Source organism: Dryas octopetala, chromosome 2 (assembly GCF_963921425.1).
Source record: "Dryas octopetala chromosome 2, drDryOcto1.1, whole genome shotgun sequence".
NCBI lineage: Eukaryota > Viridiplantae > Streptophyta > Magnoliopsida > Rosales > Rosaceae > Dryas > Dryas octopetala.
In genome coordinates, this window is record NC_141367.1 from 359,063 (window position 1) to 379,953 (window position 20,891).

Consider the following 20,891-nt stretch of genomic DNA (forward strand, 5'->3'; position numbering starts at 1 on the left):
AAGAATGAGTCAAAATGTGTTCATCCTTTCATTGATTGGAATGAGTGTTAGGTCGGACAGTCCCCGATCCTAACTATATTTTTATTGATAATAAGTCTTCAAGTGTTCAGCGTTCCAGCTATGCTTGAGAGGCTTCCCAGCCAGAGTGGCCAAGTTGTAAGTGCCAGGCTTGACTATGCCTGTAATTCTGTATGGTCCGGTCCAGTTCGGATCGAATGAGCTCTCCTTGACGGCAAGGGGATTCTTCTTCATGACGAGACTGCCCAATCTGAAGCTTCTAGGCCTGACCCTTTGATTGTAGTATTTGGCTACCCTCTGTTGGTAAGCGGCTCGGCAGAGATTGGCGTCGGTCCGCCTCTCCTCGATCATGTCTAGGCCGAGCCGAAGTCCGGTGTCATTGGTCTCGGGATTGTACGTACCGGTTCGGAATGAGGGAGTCCCCATTTCGACCGGGACGACAGCGTCAGTCCCGAATGCCAATGCGTAAGGTGTTTCCTTCGTGGAGTTGCGATAGGAAGTTCGGTAAGACCAAAGCACCTCTGGCAAGAGTTCAGGCCAATTCCCCTTAGCATTATCAAGCTTAGTCTTGAGGGTCTTCTTGATGATCTTGTTGATGGCCTCGACCTGTTCGTTCGACTGCGGATGGTAAGGAGCGGTGAAGCGTAAGTTGATGTTCAGACGTGAACAAAAACTCCTGAATTTGTTGCAGTCGAACTGCTTGCCGTTGTCCGCGATGATGGTGTGCGGCATGCCGAACCGGCATATGATGTTCTTCCAGACGAAGGTCTCCATCCGCTCGGCCGTGGTAGTGGCTAGGGGCTCGGCTTCGGCCCATTTGGTGAAGTAGTCGACTGCTACTACGACCATGGTGACTTGCCCTTTCGCCTTCGGCATAGGGCCGATCAGATCGAGTCCCCACTGCGCGAATGGCCAAGGACTGGATATGGAGGTCAGCAACTGGGGAGGTTGATGAGGGACTGCGGCGAACTGCTGGCATTTGATACAAGCGCGAGAGAGATGATCCGCGTCTTTGTTCAATGTCGGCCAGAAGTAGCCCTGTCTGATCGTCTTGTAGGCGAGGGCTCTTCCTCCAGAGTGGTTTCCGCATATCCCCTCGTGAATTTCTTTCAGCACATCCTGGCCCTCTCGGGGAGTGACACACCGCAAGTAGGGTAGGGAGAAACTCCTCTTGTAGAGCTGACCATCGATGATACTGAACCGAGCCGATCTAGTTTTGATGAGACGCGCCTTGTCCTTCTCTGGGGGAAGTATCCCGGAGGCCAGATAGTTAGTGATCGGCGTCATCCAGTTCGGCTCGGCCTCGGTCTGCATAACGACGGCTTCGTTTTCTGCGGTGCTAGGTCTGCCCAGGATTTCAACTGGAACGTGCCTAGCGGATCCGGTGTCCGTGGCCGAAGCCAGGCGTGCCAAGGCATCGGCTCTGCAGTTATCTGCCCTCGGGATTTGGGATATTTTGTATTCGTGGAAGTTTCCGAGCAGCAGACGAGTCTTCTCGAGATAGGCAGTCATGCTAGGTTCTCGAGTCTCATATTCTCCCAGTATCTGGTTGACAACGAGTTGGGAGTCGCTGAAAATGTTCAGTTTAGTCGCGCCGAGCTCCTTTGCCAATCTGAGTCCGGCGATGAGTGCCTCATACTCTGCTTCATTGTTGGACGCTTGAAATCTGAAGCGAAGAGCATATTCCATCACCACTTGTTCTGGGGAGATCAGAACAAGCCCGGCTCCACTTCCCATTGCGCTGGAAGATCCGTCCACGTAGAGGGTCCAAGTGAGAAGATCAGCCTGGCTACGTTCGTCGATTGTGTTCGGATCGGACGCTGTTGGCGCGGCGTCGGTGCGCGGTGGGTCTTCCGTCGAGGTGGTCGACTCACAGATGAAGTCCGACATGGCCTGGCCTTTGATTGCCGTCCTGGGACGGTAGATGATGTCGAACTCGCCAAGCTCGATTGACCATTTGATGAGCCGACCTGAAGTTTCAGGCTTTGCCAGGATCTGTCTGAGCGGCTGCTGAGCGGCTGATCGGTCAAGACGACGATCGAGTGAGCCTGGAAGTAGGGCCTTAATTTCCGAGCCGAGCTGACCAGAGCAAGGGCCATCTTCTCGAATTTTGGATATCTGGTTTCGGCATCGGCGAGGGCTCGGCTCGTATAGAAGACGGGGTGTTGTACACCGCCGACCTCTCTCACCAGAACTGAGCTGAGAGCCGAGTCAGAAACAGAGAGGTAGAGAAAAAGTTCTTCACCTTCCTCTGGTTTGGATAATATGGGAGGTTCCCCCATATGCCTTTTCAGATCTTGAAAGGCCTGCTCACATTGGGGGGTCCATTCTATGCTCTTCCCCGCTCCCCTTAAGGCTTTGAAGAAAGGGAGGCACCGGTCGGTGGACTTCGAGATGAACCGGTTCAGGGCGGCGACTCTTCCGGTCAGACTCTGGATTTCCTTGCGTGTCCTTGGGGACTTCATGTTGATCAAAGCCTGGATCTTCTCCGGATTGGCCTCGATTCCCCGTTGGTTGACCAGATAGCCAAGGAACTTTCCCGAACGAACCCCAAAGACACACTTGGCAGGGTTCAGCCGCATCTGATACTCTTTCAGGACTCCGAACATGTCTGCGAGGTCCCTGACGTGATCGTCCGCCTTGATGCTTTTGACCAGCATGTCATCCACTTAAACCTCTACGGATTTGCCTATGGAAGATCTGAACATGTGGTTGACCAGCCTTTGGTAGGTGGCTCCGGCGTTTTTGAGGCCGAAGGGCATGACCTTGTAGCAGTACATGCTGCGATCCGTTATAAAAGATGTGCCTTCCTGATCGGATTTGTGCATGAGAATCTGATTATACCCAGAATAGGCGTCCATGAAGCTGAGGAGCTGATGTCCAGCTGTGGCATCGACGAGCTGATCTATTCTGGGCAAGGGAAAGCTGTCCTTGGGACAAGCCCTGTTCAGGTCGGTGAAGTCCACGCACATCCTCCACTTCCCGTTGTTCTTTTTCACCATGACCACGTTGGCAAGCCAGTCAGGATAGTTGACCTCCCGGATGAACCCGTTGTTTTGCAACTTGGTTACCTCTTCAGCCATGGCGGCGTATCGGACCGGATCATACGACCTCCTCTTCTGACGGACCGGTTTGCATCCCGGGTCGATGTTCAGCCTGTGGGTGATCACGTCAGACGATATGTCTGGCATGTCATCGTAAGACCAGGCGAACACTTCCGCATTGGCACGGAGGAAGTCGATTATGGCAAAACGCTGTTCGGGACTGACCTGAGTCCCCACTCGGATGAGCCGATCCGGTGTATCGGCCGAGATCGGCACTTCCTCCCAGGCCTCGGCGGGAAGGGGCCGAGATTCTGGGTTCGGCTCGGAAGTGAAGTCGAATGTTTCTGCCCTTGGCCATCTGCCCGAATCGGTGATGGAGTCAAGTTCTTGTGAATTCGGCAGCTGGCCCTTCTGCTTGATTGAAGTGGCGTAGTAGGACCGAGCGGAGCATTGATCTCCCTGAATGACAATGCAGTCGTCGCCCACCGGACATTTGATGAGGAGGTTGGCGTAGTGGACGATACAGTCGAGGTCGACCAGAGCTGGTCTGCCCAGGATGATGTTGTAGTCTGACTGCCGCTTGACGACGATGAAGTACGTCATGCAAGTCTTCTTGATCGGTCCCTTCCCGAGCGAAAGGGGAAGGTAGATGTGTCCGAGGGGCTGAACCACTTCTCCCCCGAACCCGACCAAGGCGGGAGTGTCGGTCTCCAGCTTATCCTCGCCGATGCCCATCTGCGCGAATGCAGAGTGGTAGAGGATGTTGACTGAGCTACCTCCATCGACGAAGGAGCGTGCAATGGTAGTTCCGGCCACCTCAGCCACTATGACGACCGGATCATAGTGGGGGAAGATGATCTCATTTGCCTCGTTCGGCTCGAAGGTGACCGGTGCCCAGTCTTTCCGTTGTCTTTTGGAAGTGCTGGGTTGACCCGCTTGGATTGACAGGGACTCGTGAGCTTGAGCCGCCTGTCTGACATACTCCTTCTGGGATCGGTTCGAGCTTCCCACGAAGGTTGGTCCCCCGCCGATTGATCCGATCGCGGCATCCTGGACATCGATGGTGTTGGTGGGCTTCTTCAGCGCAGCCTTGGGTACCCTAGGCCCGCCGGCCAGGAATTGGTTGATCTTACCCGCTCGGGCAAGAGTTTCAACTCCGTCGCGGAGGGCGTAGCAATCACCCGTGACATGGCCGTGATTGGAGTGGTACTTGCAGAAGACGCCCTCCTTGATTCTGTCTGGGGGTGGTCCCTTGATCTCCCTTGCAGCCGGGAGCTAGTCCTTGATTTTGGAGAAGATCGTCTCCAGACCGGCGTTGAGGGGAGTGTACTCTGTGTACTGGACAAACTTGGGCCCCTTGCCCAGGAGTTGGCGCGGCTCCTCGGTCCTGGTCTTCTTGGATTGGACCAGGGGTTTGGGGCTTACAACCTCTCCCTCCTTCCTCTTGGCTGAGGTCGGCCTGGGATTCAGGGCCTCCACCTGAGCATCCCACTCCTCAGCCCGCGCCCACTTAGTAGCTTCAACAGAGAGCTCATCATAAGTAGAGGGAGGGTTCCTCATCAGATGGGAGCGGAGTCCCCCGGCGAGCAGACCCTGCATGAGAGCGTTCTTAGCTGATCTGTCATCGCAGTCGTCGCACTTCGTGTATTCGATGTTGAAGCGGATCAGATAGGCCTTGAGGCTCTCCCCTTCCTGTTGTTTAATGAGCGACATATCGTTCAAGTTGTAGAGTCGTTCGGATACAACCCGATATCTCGCCAGGAAGGCCCTTCGGAGGTCGGAGAAGGAGTCGATGGAGTTGGGCTGGAGAGTTCGGAACCAACCCCGAGCCGATCCCTTCAAGGTTGAAGGGAATATTCGGCATTTAGTGGCTTCAGATGCCTGGCGGGCCTCTATGGCGTATTTGAAGCTGTCAAGGTGGTCGTAGGGATCCTTGGTCCCATCGTACTGATCCATCTTGGGAGGCTTGGTGTCGCGGGAGACCTCAGCATCCATGATTCTGCTGGTGTACGGGAGGGGGAGTTCCTCTCCGTGGTCGGTTCTACCGGTATACCCCCTGGAGACCTCGACCTGGCCGAGCCGATCGTGGACGCTCCGGATTTGGTTTTGTACCAGGGTCCGGACCAAATTTTCCACGTCGGGAGTGGTCGGCTCGGCCGGAGTCTCTCTCGAGCGTTCGGTTCGGTCACCGAGTCTCTCGCTCACCGGCTGGCGCGTGATCCTCTCGCTTAGCGGACGTCGGTCGGACATGACCATGGTTTGGCCCAGTCGGTCCGCAGCGGATCGTCTCCCCGAATGAGTGTCCGATGTGGAGGGACCCTGACTGGTGGCGGGACCGAGTCTGCTTCTGACTGGTCCCCTGGGTTCAGTTGAACCAGTAGGGTTGACATCCCCCAACCTGGATTGGATTGGAGGTCGTTGATCCGTGGCCGGTTCGGCACGGTCTCCTCCCAGGCCTTCGGGAGAATGTTTCCTGAAGGCCGCCTGCTTCTGCTGGAGGAGGCGGCGGGCTTTCAAGAACTCAGCCTGTTCGGCCGGGGGCATGTCCTCGAAGCCTATAAATGGGTGATCCGCGCTTTCCCGAGCCGACCGGTCGTCCACGTCGGCTGGAGTGCTCTGCCGAGAAGGAGACGGTGAAAAGACCTCCTGCTCGGCTCGGGCTTGACGCGATCGGAAACCTGATCCCCCACTATTCTCGAGCTGAGTGCGATGGCGTGCAAGTTCCGCGGCCAGCTCGGCTTGTTTTGCGAGCAGCTCATTATTCTGCTTGAGGAGCGCGTTTTCAGCGGCCAGATGTCGCTGGCTCTCCTTGAGGAGTTTGTGAGCAGCCCTGATTTTTGAGGGGCCTTTGGACTTTGATGTCCTGGGGAGTTGTGCTCCCCTCGTCTTCTCAGGTGTCTCAGGCTGATGTTGTTCATCATTCTGAGATCCCCCTGAGGAAGAGCTATTGTCGCGAAAGATGGTAGTCATGGTGACTTATGTGAAGGAAGAGCTTAGCACTTGTGATGATGAACATAACGGCTGAAGTCGGCTTCCCACAGACGGCGCCAATCTGTTGATGCAAATTCTCGTAAGGTAGATGCAACAACTTAGAAATGATGACTTGGCTGATCCGAAGCCTTGCTGGATGATGACGTGTGCGTCGATTGAGATCTTCCTGCAGACAAACACAAGATCAAAGGAGATGGACCAGTGTGGTACCAGCCAAACACCCTCCGATGATGAAGTCAGTGATGGTGTTTGATGGTGGGTGAAGAAGAACAGATGATGAACTTGGGAGAATAGGAAGAACAAGGCAAATGTTCTGGGTTATTCTCAGAAAGTTGGGTAAGCTCTCTGGTGAGTGGGAATTTTTGCGTAAGTGTTTTGTGGATAGGTTCATAGGTTCATAGGTCTGGATTTTGCACATATAAGTTGGTATATATATAGGCAAATGAGTTTGTGGTGAGTAAGTTACCTGCATGTGAATGAATGGTTGCCAGTGATCCACCTGTTTGGTCAGAACTAGTTGCATGCACAGACATTCACCTCCTTAGCATTCAATGCTGCATTGAATGCTCCATTAATTAAATGCAAGGTTGGAAGGTTCAGGCAAACTCCTCCAATAGACAGGGATGCAAGCAGGATATTCTATCTGTCAGAGGATTTTGTGTCAGATGCATTTATGTGTGGCGGTTCATCCCAACGTGACCTTCCTGGGAATGGCGGCGGAGAGCCGAGCCGAACCGAGCAGATGTTCTTATGCGTATGCATGAAGTCCATGTGTGATCGGACCGGATATGGGATTCCAGACCGAGCCGACCCATAAGATAGGGGTCCCTCCGAGCCCTAACTGGCCGACGCCAGGACTCGAAAGGAGGTCACCTCGGTGCCGAGCCGAGCCGAACAGGGATGATCGTGGAAAGATGGGCACTCAATCCCTTGGAAGATCATCGGTTCGGCTCGGACCGGTCCTGGATGAGTGGCGTGGAAAACCGATCCGAGCTGGCGGAGGAAGTGCTGAACAGTGATGATGTGGAGGTCAAAGTCTGACCAGCCACGTGTCTAGCCAGGATTGGCTGTTGGATCGGTGTAGGTTTACCCACAAACACTCTATATCAACTCATAGGGAGAGTGGTGTTAGACACTGAAAATTATGAATTCAGATTCCCTATTAATTTCTTATATGCTAATCTCATATTAATAAATTAAAACTGCGTTATTTTATAAACAAATAAAAAAAGCAGCACATTCCATAGGCTAGGCAGCGTCTCACTGGCGTATGGTATTGTTTTTTTTTTTTCCCCAACAAAAGTCTATAGTATTGTTTTAATAGTCCCTAATTTATAACACCCATTTACAGAGAAAACTTTGTTGCCGCACCCACCCTTAATCAAACACACCAACAGCACCCAATAATAAGCCTACTAATAATTTAGGCTTATTAATTACATTAATTTACATGTATGCCATTAGAACCCAACCATTACCGCATCCAAGCAAGTCCACAAGACAGCTGGAAGCCCAACCCCAAACATTCTGACGTGCGCTGACGTGCGCTGACGCATGCTGACGTCACTGTAACTGTATTTTGGTGAAACTGTTTTTTTTTTTTTTTTTAATTGAAGTTTTTGCTAAAACTCAATATTTCACTAAAACTAAAATCAAACACTGAAATTGAATTTCATTACACTGAAACTGAATTTCAAAAATTCAGTTACACTGAAACTGAATTTCAAGAATTCAATTACACTGAAACTGAATTTCAGAAATTCAGTTACACTAAATTGAAGAATTCAGTTATGAATTCACTTACTGAAACTGAATTAACTGATAAAACAATTACACCTCGACTAAAATGCAATTACACCTTAATTAAAAAACAATTACACCTTTACTAAAACAATTACACTTCACTAAAACAGTTACACCTTTACTGAATTCCGTTTCACTAAAAAGAATACAGCAACCTTATCAAAAAAAAAAAAACCAACAATACAACAAGTCATTGAGATGAGAGGAGTAGCCAACAATACAACGTCGTCCGATCACCTCACGCGCGACGAGTACACGACAGTCGCCACTGCCTCGATCTGTTTCTACCTGCAAATTTGATTCATCATATTTCAGAACCATAATTTCATTCAAAGTTCATTTAAAACTCATATTTCACGAACTGAAACTGTTTCAAGAACTGAAACTGTTTCAAGAACTGAAACTGTTTAATCAATAAATTAAGTAAATTTGTATATACTTATAAATCAATTAAAAAACCCACATTTCTATCCGATTAACATAATTAAGCTAGAACTGAATTTTCAGAAAGTGAAACTAAATTTTCTAGAACTGAAACTGAATTTACACAGTTACACTAATTAAGCTAGAAACTGAAACTGAATTTGTTGAATTCAGTTGCACTTTTTAATCGCCGAGGTACCTGTTTAAGACCAGACAGTTCAACAAATCAAACAGGGTTCATAAAATTGATCGTTCAACGGCCGAGTCGGGCGGTGACCACCACACACGGTGGCTGCCCAGCCCCAATCAACACACAGACAATTACAGAACTCACCCAAAAATATTCTCGGACCTCGAATTGAGCTTTTAGGATTCGGGGGAGGCTGAACAGCAAAAAAAAACACCCAACCCGCCGCCACAAGTGGCGGATCTAGCGATTGCAGCGGCAAACCAACCTGAAAACCAAGATTTGAGTTAAAACAACCCAACCAATAGCAAGAGCAGGTCGAGGGGACAAATATTGATACCTGGATCGACAGAAAACACCACCGGAATCGGCTCAAAAACCGTCGGAGAAGCCGCAGCTTTGTAGCTTCGCAAAAGCCGTGCCCAGTGGTGGTCGGAGTGAGGAAATGGCATGGAGAGACTCACCGTGAAGAGAGGAAGATATTGGTGCCAGAGCTAGGTTGCGACGCTGCCGGAAAAGAGAGATCGCCGGCGAAGGCTTCACTGCTGTTTGGCGTCGTTCCATCGCCGTCGAGGGTCGGTTGGATGATCGGTGGGCACCACCGTGTTCGTCGCGAGGAGAGGAAGCTATTGGTGCCAACCGGTTTCGTCCCCGTTGGCTGCCAGACGACGACGATATCGCCGGTCAACAGGCGCGGGGAGAGAGAGTGTCGAGAGAGAAGAGAGAGATCGGGTTGGGGGAGAGAGAAAGTGATTTCCAAAATAGCTGGGCTTGATATTTTTTTAAGGTTATAATTGGAATATTGAAAATAAAAGGGGGTCAAACCTAGTTGGATATAGTTGACCAGGGGGTTTTGGGAGAGATTAAATCCTTAATAGGGGGTTTTGAATTAATTCAATTAAGGCTGGAGGTTTTGAATTATTCAACTTCAAAAGTGGGGGTTTATAATAATTTACATTTGTTTTAAAGTAATAAAAAAGCGCGTGTTGCTGGTTTCTTTTTAATAAAAGAATAAAAAATAAAATAAAATTGATAGAATGGAATTAAGAGTGAGAGACTCACTGGGGTGTGGTCGATCACACCCAAGACTTTCTACTGTATAAAACGTCAAAAATATTGAATAATATTGCAAATAAATTAAAAAAAAAAAAAAAAAGGAAAGTGAGAGAGAGAAGAAACAAAGACTGGAAGACTGGGAAGAAGGAAGGGGTCTTTGTGTCCTTCCCGTGTGGTCGATTCCGTTCGATCTCTCTTCAATCGGAGTCTTACCGTTGATTGAGGTACGTATCAATCCATGGAATTATCAGATTAGTGGGTTTCCATCCGTGTTCTTCATGTAGCTTGCGGAAATTTAGCTCACAGTTTTCGGGGTACAGAATCAATTTACAATTTTTTTTGACTTTCCATATTCTTGTTCATGACAATTAACTTGCGATTTTGTTCAAATTCTTTCTTTCTTTGGTCCTTTTCTTAAAATTGATTTGGGTCTGCTCTTTTTTGGAAGATTGTTATGTGGCTGCGTTGATTCTGTATTAATAATTATTAATATTCCATAAATATTAGCTTATTTTTCGTCTTGATTGACATGATTTGGAGTGAATCAAGCTACAAGTTCCCATTTTGGGTTCACATAAACTTCAGAATTGAGCATTAATGCTGCTAGTCCTAGTCCTAGAGAGTCTTGTCGTCTACATTTTCCACATATGGTAATGGAAATCCTATTATCGTAATCATAGGAATCTCTACTCTTATGATTCCATCTTGGATAACCGGATTGATTCGACTCTTTAACAGATTTCGCGGCTCAATTTTGGTTTCAGGGTTTTGGAAAAGAAGGGGTGGTTGAGTTTGAAATTTGAAATTTGAAACTTCGAATGCTGAACAAGTAAACAAGTATAAGTATAAACAAGTAGGGCAACTTTGACACAAGGTTTTGCTTTTCTGAGGGAGAAGGAAATGGAGGGCGGTGCCAAATTCCCTGGGATTATAGGTGGTCTGAATAACCATGACAACAACTACTATGATTTGTCCCAAGGCTTTTACCACAAACTCCATGAGGGTGAGGGTACCAACATGTCCCTTGACAGTATGCAAACTAGCAATGATGGCGGCTCTGTTGCCATGTCTATTGATAACAGCAGCGTCGCTTCCAATACCAATGATTCCCACACTCGCATCTTGAACCACCAAGGGCTCAAGCGACGTGCAAATGACAACTACTCTGTTGCACAAAGTGTTAACCGCCGAGGAAGAGTCACACATGCTCTTAGTGACGATCAGCTTGCTCGGGCTCTAATGGACAGCAATTCTCAGACGGAGGGGCTTGAGAATTATGAGGACTGGACAATTGACTTGAGGAAGCTAAACATGGGTGAACCTTTTGCACAAGGTGCTTTTGGAAAGCTATACAAAGGGACATACAACGGTGAGGATGTTGCTATCAAAATTTTGGAGAGGCCAGAAAATGACCCAGAAAGGGCTCAGGTGATGGAGCAACAGTTTCAACAGGAAGTCAAGATGCTGGCTACATTGAAGCATCCAAACATAGTTCGTTTTATTGGTGCCTGCCATAAACCAATGGTTTGGTGTATTGTAACGGAGTACGCTAAGGGTGGTTCAGTTAGACAGTTCTTGGCGAAGCGGCAGAACCGATCAGTTCCATTGAAATTAGCAGTCAAGCAAGCTTTGGATGTAGCAAGGGGGATTGCATATGTTCATGGGTTCGGGCTGATTCACAGGGATTTAAAGTCTGACAACCTGTTGATTTCTTCAGACAAATCAATAAAAATTGCTGATTTTGGGGTTGCTCGTATTGAGGTGCAGACGGAAGGAATGACACCAGAGACTGGGACATACCGCTGGATGGCTCCGTAAGACTTTTTCACTCTTTATCTGCGATATCTTATCCTTTGTTGCTATCATGGTTCTTTCTACTTTATTAATTTTTAAACAGGTTATACGTCATGTGACCTACCAGTATTATTAAAATCCAGACCTTAATTATAAGAAACCAAAGGTATTGCATGCAATTTAAATGCGGGGTCTACTCACGTTATTCCCCCAGTACCAGATATACAGTTATCACACTTGATATGGTGGGTTAATTATAATTGGTCCTGGATCCTCTTGACCATAAATCTCTGATGTTGGCATCTAAATGCAATAGAGTGAAGTATTTTGGCCGATTTCTCTACCTGTCTCATTCAATTTTCTTTAGATGCTAACTTTTTCCTTTGTTTTCCTTCTCTTTTCCATTCAGGTTTTATTCTTATATTGTACTCCTGTTAAATTGAAAACTGAAATCCTGTCATATAAATTGCTGTTGTTTTGTTTTGCCATTGCGCTCTGATTAAAGTCAAACCATATGTGTATTAGAATCTATTTTTTATGAGACAAAAAACCCTAATTAGATATTTATTAAACTAGCATAAATTTACTTTCTACTTCATTTGATTTTGCCTTTAGGGCATGATTTATATGCCTTTAAACTGTATTGTATTAACTATGGGCGTCATTTATATGCCCTTCAATGTGCATCATTTATCTTCTTTTTGTTTATGTCTTGGCAATTATAACCAGTTTGCTTCACGTGTTTGTGAATATATCGAGGCTGGGATATTTGCATTTTTTTTTTAATGATAACTTGCTGGCACGATATCAAAGGAAAAAGTAGGCTAGGTGGTATGGACATTTACAACGTGGTTTGTTTTTTTGGTCTGCAACGTGGTTTGCTAGATTCACCTAAACCAAATGAAAAACTAGTTAAAGCAGGAGGTAAAAGATAAAGAGGCCAACAAAGATTAGCATGTGAAGAACTAATATGTAAGATACAATAATTATGCCCCAATTATATGTATTGTAGGATCTATCTGATATATACAATAATTATGCCGTTTAAAAAATCTATGCCTGGAATTGAACATTGAGATTAAGGAACCCGTATTTTTCAGTTTTAATAATTTGAATGAAATTGGAAACTTTTGCTTTCATTGGATGAAGAATGGTGCTCCCTCTTGGGTTTCTTATTTTTTATTTTCTAAAGTGTTTGTTATGGGTTTGGTACCTGCCCCAATTAGAGTGATGTGGCTAGTTGAGTTGATCAGAATCTTGTTGAGTGGGGTGATCAAATCGATTCGTTACTAGAGGTACATGTAGTAGTACATCTAGTGATGGGGAATGAGAGCCAGAAAAACTGAATTTCCTGGTTAGGTTTGTAACGTTTGTCTTTTTAATTGTAAATTGGTATTGTTCCATGAGGTTTCTTTGATTTGCAGTCTTATCTTGAAAACTGCTAATTGGACATTCTCTTAATTAAGTTTGTGGTGTACAGAATGAGGATCAAACAATTTTAAATCCTTGCAGCTAGCATCATTACTGATTGTTTATTGGTTATTTCTTAAACTTCTTACTTTTTCGGTGTGGGTTATTGGAGTGCATTGCTTTATTATATGGCTGTCTGCAGGGAGATGATCCAGCATAGGAACTACACACAGAAAGTTGATGTTTATAGCTTTGGGATTGTTCTTTGGGAACTTATTACAGGGATGCTTCCGTTCCAGAACATGACAGCGGTACAGGCAGCATTTGCAGTTGTCAATAAGGGTGTTCGACCAATCATTCCCAGTGACTGCTTACCTGCTCTTGCTGAGATCATGACGAGATGCTGGGATGCCAACCCTGATGTCAGGCCACCCTTCACTGAAGTTGTGAGAATGCTTGAGAGTGCTGAGGCTGAGATCATGACAACTGTTCGCAAGGCCCGTTTCAGGTGTTGCCTGACCCAACCAATGACAGCAGACTGACCCCAGAACAAAGGAATGGAAAAGAAACAGTTATCTATGACTATAACATAAAGAGAAAAAGAAATGGGAAAGGAGAAAAAGAGGTGAGAGAAGTAATTATATGGTAGCCTTGTGTATTTATCAGGTTTTATTTCCTTGTTAAGATAGAAAAGCAAAGTGTTACTACAAAATATTTGGTTTTTTGGTATCTATTTTAATGAATTTATGTTGTTGAATGAGTAATAGGGGAGGAGAATTGATGTGAATGAATGCATTTCCTTTCTTGCTATGTATTGACTCCTCTTGCTTAGTTCTATTCTCGAAACTAAAAATAGACAGCTGGTTTTGTGCCTTCCTTTCCCCTTGCCCTATCAAGCGACAGCCCTAACACTTTTGATTGGGCAAACAATTCATCCCGGGATTTGGGGTACAATTCCTGTCAAATGTTACTGGTTGGATGGGATTCTCTTCTATGTAACAACCCATAAAACCAAGAGAAATGCTATCAAGCCACTGTGGTTTGACACTAGGTTTTTAGCTTCCGCGTGGTTAAGGTAACTCAAGAGTCTAAAAAGATTGTGTTTTTTTTTTTTTTTTGTCTCCGTCTTCCCCCCTCCTTCAACGTGGCGGTGATGGTGATGGACTATTGCCGTTCATTGAGCTGTAGATCTTGATGGGGATGTTGGTTGCTGTTGATGGCACCCCTGACCAGAGGCGCCAAGCCTCAACACTCTATCTCAATTTGAGGTCTTCATTATTTCAAGTTTAAATACTTTCACCCATGTTCTGATAACTGATTCTCAACTTCAGTTGTCTCCCCTTGCAGCTCCTTCCCACTCCCACTCCCCTCCCCTCCCCTCCTTAATTCCTTATGCACATGAGAGACTCAGTCAACAGCATTAGTGCACAACTCCGCAGACCCACAGCAGAATTCCATACAAGGAAAAGCTACATCTGATTCGTCAAATGTTACTCTTTGTGATTACTTGAAAAGAAGAGGGAAGAATTTATATAAATTTTAACTGAAGTTAGAGTGCTAGACTTGTCAAATATAAATAAAACTAGGTGATTGACAATGGGTTGATCGAACTGGGCAACCTTTGCTAGCTCAAACTAAATGCATATAGGATGGGCTTGAGTTGAGTTTATTTGAACCCGATTGAGTTCAACTAGGATTTGAAACCCAAATTGAGTATGGTTGAGCTAAATTGATCTCTCAACTCGTTCTACTTGTAGCCCAAATTGAACACATTTGTACTTGTATAATACTTTTAGTACGTTGTCTTTTACTTGTCACACACATAAAGTTATTCCTCGAGCCACGGACTCAGCTTAGGCCTCCCAACATTCTTAAGAGCTTTCCAAACAACACTGTTGCACTTGAATCCTGACCCGAAAGCGAGTTGCCAAACCCGATCACCACTCTTGATCTTTGTACTTGCCTCCAAGTAAGCGAGTTCATACCAAACGCTGCTGCTAGAAGTGTTTCCAAATCGCTCCAAGGTTTGTCTAGATGCCTCCATGTACTCCTCTGTAAGCTCCAGGTTCTTCTGTATTTCATCAAGCACTTTCTTGCCTGTTGCTATTATACACACATGCTCGAAGGCAAGCTTGTAGTCTGGGATGTAAGGCTTGGTTTTCTTCTTCTTGAACAGCAAATTGGTGAGGAAATGGAATTGTTCGGATACGGGGAGAACCAGGGGGCCAAGGGTGGTGATGTTGGCCTTCATTGCATGCCCACCAACCTTAATCACATCTTTGCTCACTGACAAACCTTGTGTTCCTCTTGCATCTTCCTTTAGATGTATGCTTTTGAAGCTTCTCTCGTCCATGCCTTTGTGAGTTCGAACAAGCTGCAACATTAATATTTAATTAGGATATCTAACATTTTATGTTGTCAGACTAGTGTCAATTTTTAGGTTCAGTGTACGGTATACCTGCTTGAGCTCATACTTGGCACGCCATCTGTCGAGGCGGGAGCTAGAGAGCAACATGGCTGCAGCCCCCATTCGAAAGAAGCAATTAGAAAGAAGCATATCCTGGTTGTCGCCTTTGTACCATGTATAGCACACAGCCTCTGTGCTGACTACCAGTGCATATGTACCAGGATAAGCATTTAAGAGGTCATTAGCCAGATCAATGGCTATGATTCCTGCAGCACAACCCATCCCACCAAGATTGAAGCTCTGAATGTTATGCCTAAACTTGAAATGGTTTATCACCATTGATGACAGCGATGGAGTGGTATTAAGAACTCCACAGTTCACCACTAGGATTCTAATGTCCTTGGGCCGGATTTTGGTGGCAGCAAAAAGGTCATTTATGGCCCCAAACATCACCATAGCTGCCTCTTCTCTTCCATCTTTCAGACTTATTTTGTAATCTGGGCGAAACACTACTCTCGGCATGTACGTCTCTTTGCCTATGCCAGAAGTCTTCAGAACTCGCTTTTGAAAATCTATGGAAGCATCACTGAAATTGCCCGAATTTCTTGCCAATTCAATGAACTCGTCACTTGAGATCTTCATTTGGTGCACATATATATGCGTACAAAAAATATAAATGAAACAATAAATTGAAATGTTAGATATATAGATGTGAGTCATAAATGTTCTTTTGCCAAACAATATGTTAAGATAGCAGTCTTGCAACAAATGATATTTAATTATGTTGTCAAACTATGAATTTGGATCATTTAATTATATTAATTTTTATTTAAATGTATATATAGTTCAATTCATTTTTTGGGATACATGTTCACAGTCTGACAACATACATCTTATATATTTGTACGTTAGACTGTTAAGATCGGACATGTAATTTCCAATTCAAAGTACTTATAATTGAAGATCAACATGCACATTACCTTTAGTTCATTTGGTGGACGATAGCAAGCAAAATCAAGTAGATAAGTAGAGCGAGGTGCGAAGTCAAGATAAATGTATAGAATGATTCCCAATGATGCGAATATAAAGAGGGCAACTATTAGGTCACATTTTGGAAACAAGTGTTTGAGGTTCCCTATTTGAGCACTGAAGAGCACAATGAGAACAGGTGCGATCAAGAAATACAACCTATGGCTGATGAGATAAATGTAACCGAGCTTCACATATTTTAGATTCACTGAACCAACAAAATCCGGCAATGCATGCCGGACCTTTACAGAGACTAAAAAAGATCCAGCATTTGGACCCGAATTCGCAATGCCCCGGTTTTCAATCTCTGCTGAAAATTGCTCCTGCTCTCTGGCCATTGGAATTATGGAAGTTTAACTGTAGCTAGGTATAGCTAATGGATGAATGCATGCATATAGAACAACCCATAGAAATGTAAATAAATGTGACAAGTAGATATATGCAGGAATAGGATGTTAACTGAATTAATTAGCTAGGATGGGTGTGGATTAATTAACTGATCGATCAATTAATGGATATATATGAGTGTAGAAAAATAATATAATAATGAGTGAAGTTACGTTAAGGGTATTACAGAATATGCATGCAACAGAAAGTAGGCTCTTTGTGCATGGGGCGTATGAGCAGCAGGTTCACAGCAGCATTAAACTTGTGCGTCTGGGGATGCTTTTGTCTAGGACTCTAGGCGCCCCAAGAGCCAACACCAACTTAATTAAGACTTCGAGAAATTTATTATGCTAATTGCTACATTAATCTTCATCTTAAATAAGTGATCCTGGTCGGGTGCCTTTCAAAAGTGCTTCCATTCCCATGTTCATTCATTCATAATTCTTTTTGCCTGCCTAGCTAGATGGTACATACATGCATGTTTATAGCAGCAGACAAATTAATCAATCCTAAGCATATCCAAGACGATTGAACTGTAACTCGATCAGTTAGGATGTGCCACATCTGCATATTTTAATTAAATGGTATTTCTTTAGCCGGAGGAGCTTCTTAAGTAAAGAATGACATTTTGATAAGTGTTGTAAATATATTGTTATATGTGGCTATCCCTGTAATTAGTTGTAGGGGCATACTAGTAAATATACAAAACCTAGTAAATCCTACTTCTATATAAGGATATTTATAACATGAATAAAACAGACTGATGATATTCTCTCTGCCTCCTTTTTCCACAAACCCTAATCTCTACATATTTTACAACACGTTATCAGCACGAGAAGCTCTTTGAATTGTGGATCGATAAACGAAAGAGGATCATCCTTCAATCTGTTCTTCAACCAAGTAGGTTTTATAAAACAATTTTATGTTTATGTTTTAAAACCTTTGATTGATTGAAAAATCCTCCATGAAGCATGAACCCTAAATTCATGTGATTGATTTATTTGAGATTATACATTTAAATACATGTATTTGAGTTGAATGATTAAAATAAAAAAGAGGAATAATTTTTGGGTGATCGGAAAACCACCCTGCGCGGCCAGCAGCCCCCCTCACCCACGCGCGCTGCCTCGCGCTTCGCTGCCAGCAGCAGCAGCGCCGACACGCTGCCAGCAGCAGCGCCGACACGCTGCCAGCAGCAGCGCAGGCCGCTGCCAGCAGCAGCGCAACACGCTGCCAGCAGCAGCGCAGCAAGCCGCTGCCAGCAGCAGCGCAGCCTCTCGCTGCCAGCAGCAGCGCAGCACGCTGCCAGCAGGCAGCCACCCTGCTGCCACGCAGGCAGCCACCAAGCTGCCACGCAGGCAGCCACCCTGCTGCCACGCAGGCAGCCACCAAGCTGCCACGCAGGCAGCCACCTAGCTGCCACGCAGGCAGCCACGTCACTCCCACGAAAGTCACCCCCACGAATATTTTAATAATTTAAATATTCAAACAATTTTGTTTAAACAATTTTGAGATATTTTTGTATTCTTCTTGGGTATATGAATATTTTACTTGTTTAATTTTCGCACTAGAGTATATGTGTAGAAATTGCAGGTAATTAATGAACCAGTAGTTCATACATAAATATTGAACCTGTAGCTTCAATAATGCCATATAAGGAACCTGAAGTTTCCTTTATAAATTCACCATACATGATAAAACCAGTAGATTTTACATGTCTATACCATGCACTACTACAAAATAGCAATCAGACAACGGATATTCACCGTTGTCTGAGTTTATAATTTACCGTCGTCTAATCGAGTGTTGTCTATTCATACCCCCAATAGACAACGGATAAAATCCGTTGTCCTGGTGCACATACACAACGGTTATAGATGTACAACCGTTGTATATACAACCTTTAAAATCAATGATTTGGAAGATACCGTTGTTGAGTGCCAATTTAAACATCGGTTTATATTTAAAAACTGATGTGTATATATATGTTAAACAACGGTTATGTTAAGTAAAGAATTGGTTTTACAACTATTTTAGGTAGAAACACGAGGTGAAATAGCCATTAAAACAACGGGTTATTGTTAAAAACCGTTGTCTAATCTATTGAATAATATGTGTATTGCCATGTCTATAGGTTTTTCAAACTACGGTGTTTTATATGAAACCGTTGTATTCATGCATTAAGAAAATTGAATATTAACCATATAACCGTTGTATATACTTATTTGGTACATCGATTTTGGGTTAGAAACTATTGTATGAAGGCACTTAGCACAATGGCTTTTTGAGATTTGTGTGGTATGCTTAAGAATTAGACAATGGTTTATGATATTGAGCCATTGTATGTTAAAGGTTAAGACCACGTTTTGGAACAATAAATTGTTGTATTATGTGCATGTTTACATCTGTTTTTAGAAGCTCTCAATTGTCTTTGATATATTACCACAATGCAATTATGAACATGCACAACCTGAGATGAGTTTTTTTAGTAACATCTAGATAAAAAGTAATCAATAATATTATCAACCTTGTCAATTTACAAAGTTAGAATGTATCAAAGAAATACATGTATATTATTCCTCCCTCACAAAATAAAATGTCTTGCTGCCCTAATGACTAAGTCAATATATATACAACATAGATAAAGTAAAAATACGAGAAACCATTGCTGCCCCCAAAAACCTTCCATGAAGATAATAAGAGAAAAATAGACCGAGAGAGCAAGAGACTACTCATTGTGCCTTTGGTGCAGATGGACCGACAACCAAAGCATTTTGAGCTCCTTCCGTCTTTGAATCCCTACAGAAAAATAGGCAAATGGACTCATTAATTAAACAAAAATCAAAGTCTATGAAAATAAGACACATCATTGAAAATTCCATTATAAAATAAATCATATGTCACTTGGGAAATGTTGAAACTCATGGCTGCATGAATATAATAGTCATTTAAATTTAAACTGACAAGGATAAAGAACTTAGCAGCTTGCCTTGATATAAGCCTTGTAGTAATCTTTAATGGTTGGGTGAACACAAATATAAGCCTTGTAGTAATCTTTAAGTTAGGTAATCATAGAAATCTAATAAATTAACCTTTATTATGAATCCTCACCTCCAAAACCTGGAAGCCTTTAGTTCCAACACAAGGACCTTCTCTAATCTATTTTCCACTATATATTCATAAAAAATTAAATATGGCAAACTGAAGTAAAGGCATTGTTTAGTCCAACCAGATTGTCCAATTTACTAAAAGGAACAAACCCCTGTTTCTTATCAAGTCTGCACTACTAACACCATTTCCATCAATTGAAAATATGGCATGTGTTCCTACAAGGACAAGAAACACAGAGTACGTTGAATAATATGAGTTGACAGCTACATGTGTTACCTCAAAGTCTCAGAGAGGAATGATTCATTATGCAAGTTCTTCCTAGAAATTTAACCAGGTCCAGGACTATTTCATTTAATAGCATAATACTACTGACCAATTATTTATTAGGAGAGGTAAAACCAAGAAAACAGAAGGAAACAAGGCCAAGTATTTTCTGCCAAGAATTATGTTATGGAAGAAGAACAACATACTCGCAATTTGCCATTGTCAATGTTTTGAATGCAGGTCCAGGCAAATAAAAATGAATACTAGCCTACCATGGTTCTTTAACTTGAGAGACAAAATATTATAAACTTGCAAGTGCCAAAGCAACATAAGCATATGCGCCTTACCTGGTTGAAACAGAGCCCCAAGCCCCTGCTATAAAAGTTAGCATATATATTTAACCATAAACATGCCATAGTCAAACCTGTTATCAACAATTAATTGAAGACATTTTAATTGAGGTTCATATTTCACATATACATATGAGTAAGTTTCTCATCATTGATTTTAATTAAATCATATCCCACTTTTAATTTGCCTTCAAAAATATGCAAATTAGCTTCATTATTTTACATCTTTTCCCTGCGATACTAGTATGACTATAAAACTTCAGACAAATACATTTAGCATGTATAAGCAAATGCCGTTTTTGTTCTCTACATGAATGTTGTGTGAACAAACAGAGTTTAATGAAAGAAAAAATGTATCTAGGCGAACAATCAACTAGTGACCATCCAACAAATTAAATAAAATCTAGGTTCAGTATACTAAAGCATGCCAACATGCAGTAAATCAAGATGCTTGGAAGAGATGAAAAGCTTACTAGTACGTATTTCCATACTTCTTATGCATATCCTGTCAAACATAGAAAAATAAAATAAAAATAAAAAACATGAAACAACCAGCAGATTTCAACATGTTGAAAGTAGGTAAATAAATCAATGAAACAAACGAAAAATATAAGTTA

The 20,891-nt window shown here is 43.7% G+C and overlaps 2 protein-coding genes across 3 annotated transcripts; one reads left to right on the top strand and one right to left on the bottom strand.

Moving 5' to 3' along the window:
• The first annotated feature begins 9,619 nt into the window (after positions 1-9,619).
• Positions 9,620-13,483, top strand: LOC147292300 (serine/threonine-protein kinase STY13-like). Of its 2 annotated transcripts, none has more exons than XM_086234288.1 (3): positions 9,620-9,746; positions 10,261-11,336; positions 12,929-13,483. In XM_086234288.1, exons 2-3 carry the CDS (start codon positions 10,423-10,425, stop codon positions 13,266-13,268), a joined length of 1,254 nt encoding a protein of 417 aa, XP_086090414.1. In that variant the 5' UTR covers positions 9,620-9,746; positions 10,261-10,422; the 3' UTR covers positions 13,269-13,483. The 2 variants fall into 2 exon arrangements, with proteins under 2 accessions (XP_086090414.1, XP_086090412.1); XM_086234286.1 differs by having other exon boundaries at positions 10,287-11,336.
• A 1,071-nt stretch (positions 13,484-14,554) lies between these two features.
• KCS15 (3-ketoacyl-CoA synthase 15) lies at positions 14,555-16,500 on the bottom strand. Its single transcript, XM_086234131.1, has 3 exons — positions 16,114-16,500; positions 15,185-15,769; positions 14,555-15,100 (listed from the first exon to the last, which is right to left on the bottom strand). The coding sequence occupies exons 1-3, from the start codon at positions 16,498-16,500 to the stop codon at positions 14,555-14,557; spliced, it is 1,518 nt and encodes a 505-aa protein (XP_086090257.1).
• Between the last annotated feature and the right edge of the window lie 4,391 nt (positions 16,501-20,891).

Excerpts from the sequence above, each read along its gene's own strand:
- LOC147292300 (XM_086234288.1), top strand. The coding sequence starts at position 10,423 with ATGGAGGGCGGTGCCAAATTCCCTGGGATTATAGGTGGTCTGAATAAC. Across the intron at positions 11,337-12,928 it reads ACATACCGCTGGATGGCTCC|GGAGATGATCCAGCATAGGA; the intron begins GTAAGACTTTTT and ends GGCTGTCTGCAG.
- KCS15 (XM_086234131.1), bottom strand. The coding sequence starts at position 16,500 with ATGGCCAGAGAGCAGGAGCAATTTTCAGCAGAGATTGAAAACCGGGGC. Across the intron at positions 15,770-16,113 it reads GTCCACCAAATGAACTAAAG|ATCTCAAGTGACGAGTTCAT; the intron begins GTAATGTGCATG and ends CACCAAATGAAG. Across the intron at positions 15,101-15,184 it reads CCAAGTATGAGCTCAAGCAG|CTTGTTCGAACTCACAAAGG; the intron begins GTATACCGTACA and ends TTAATGTTGCAG.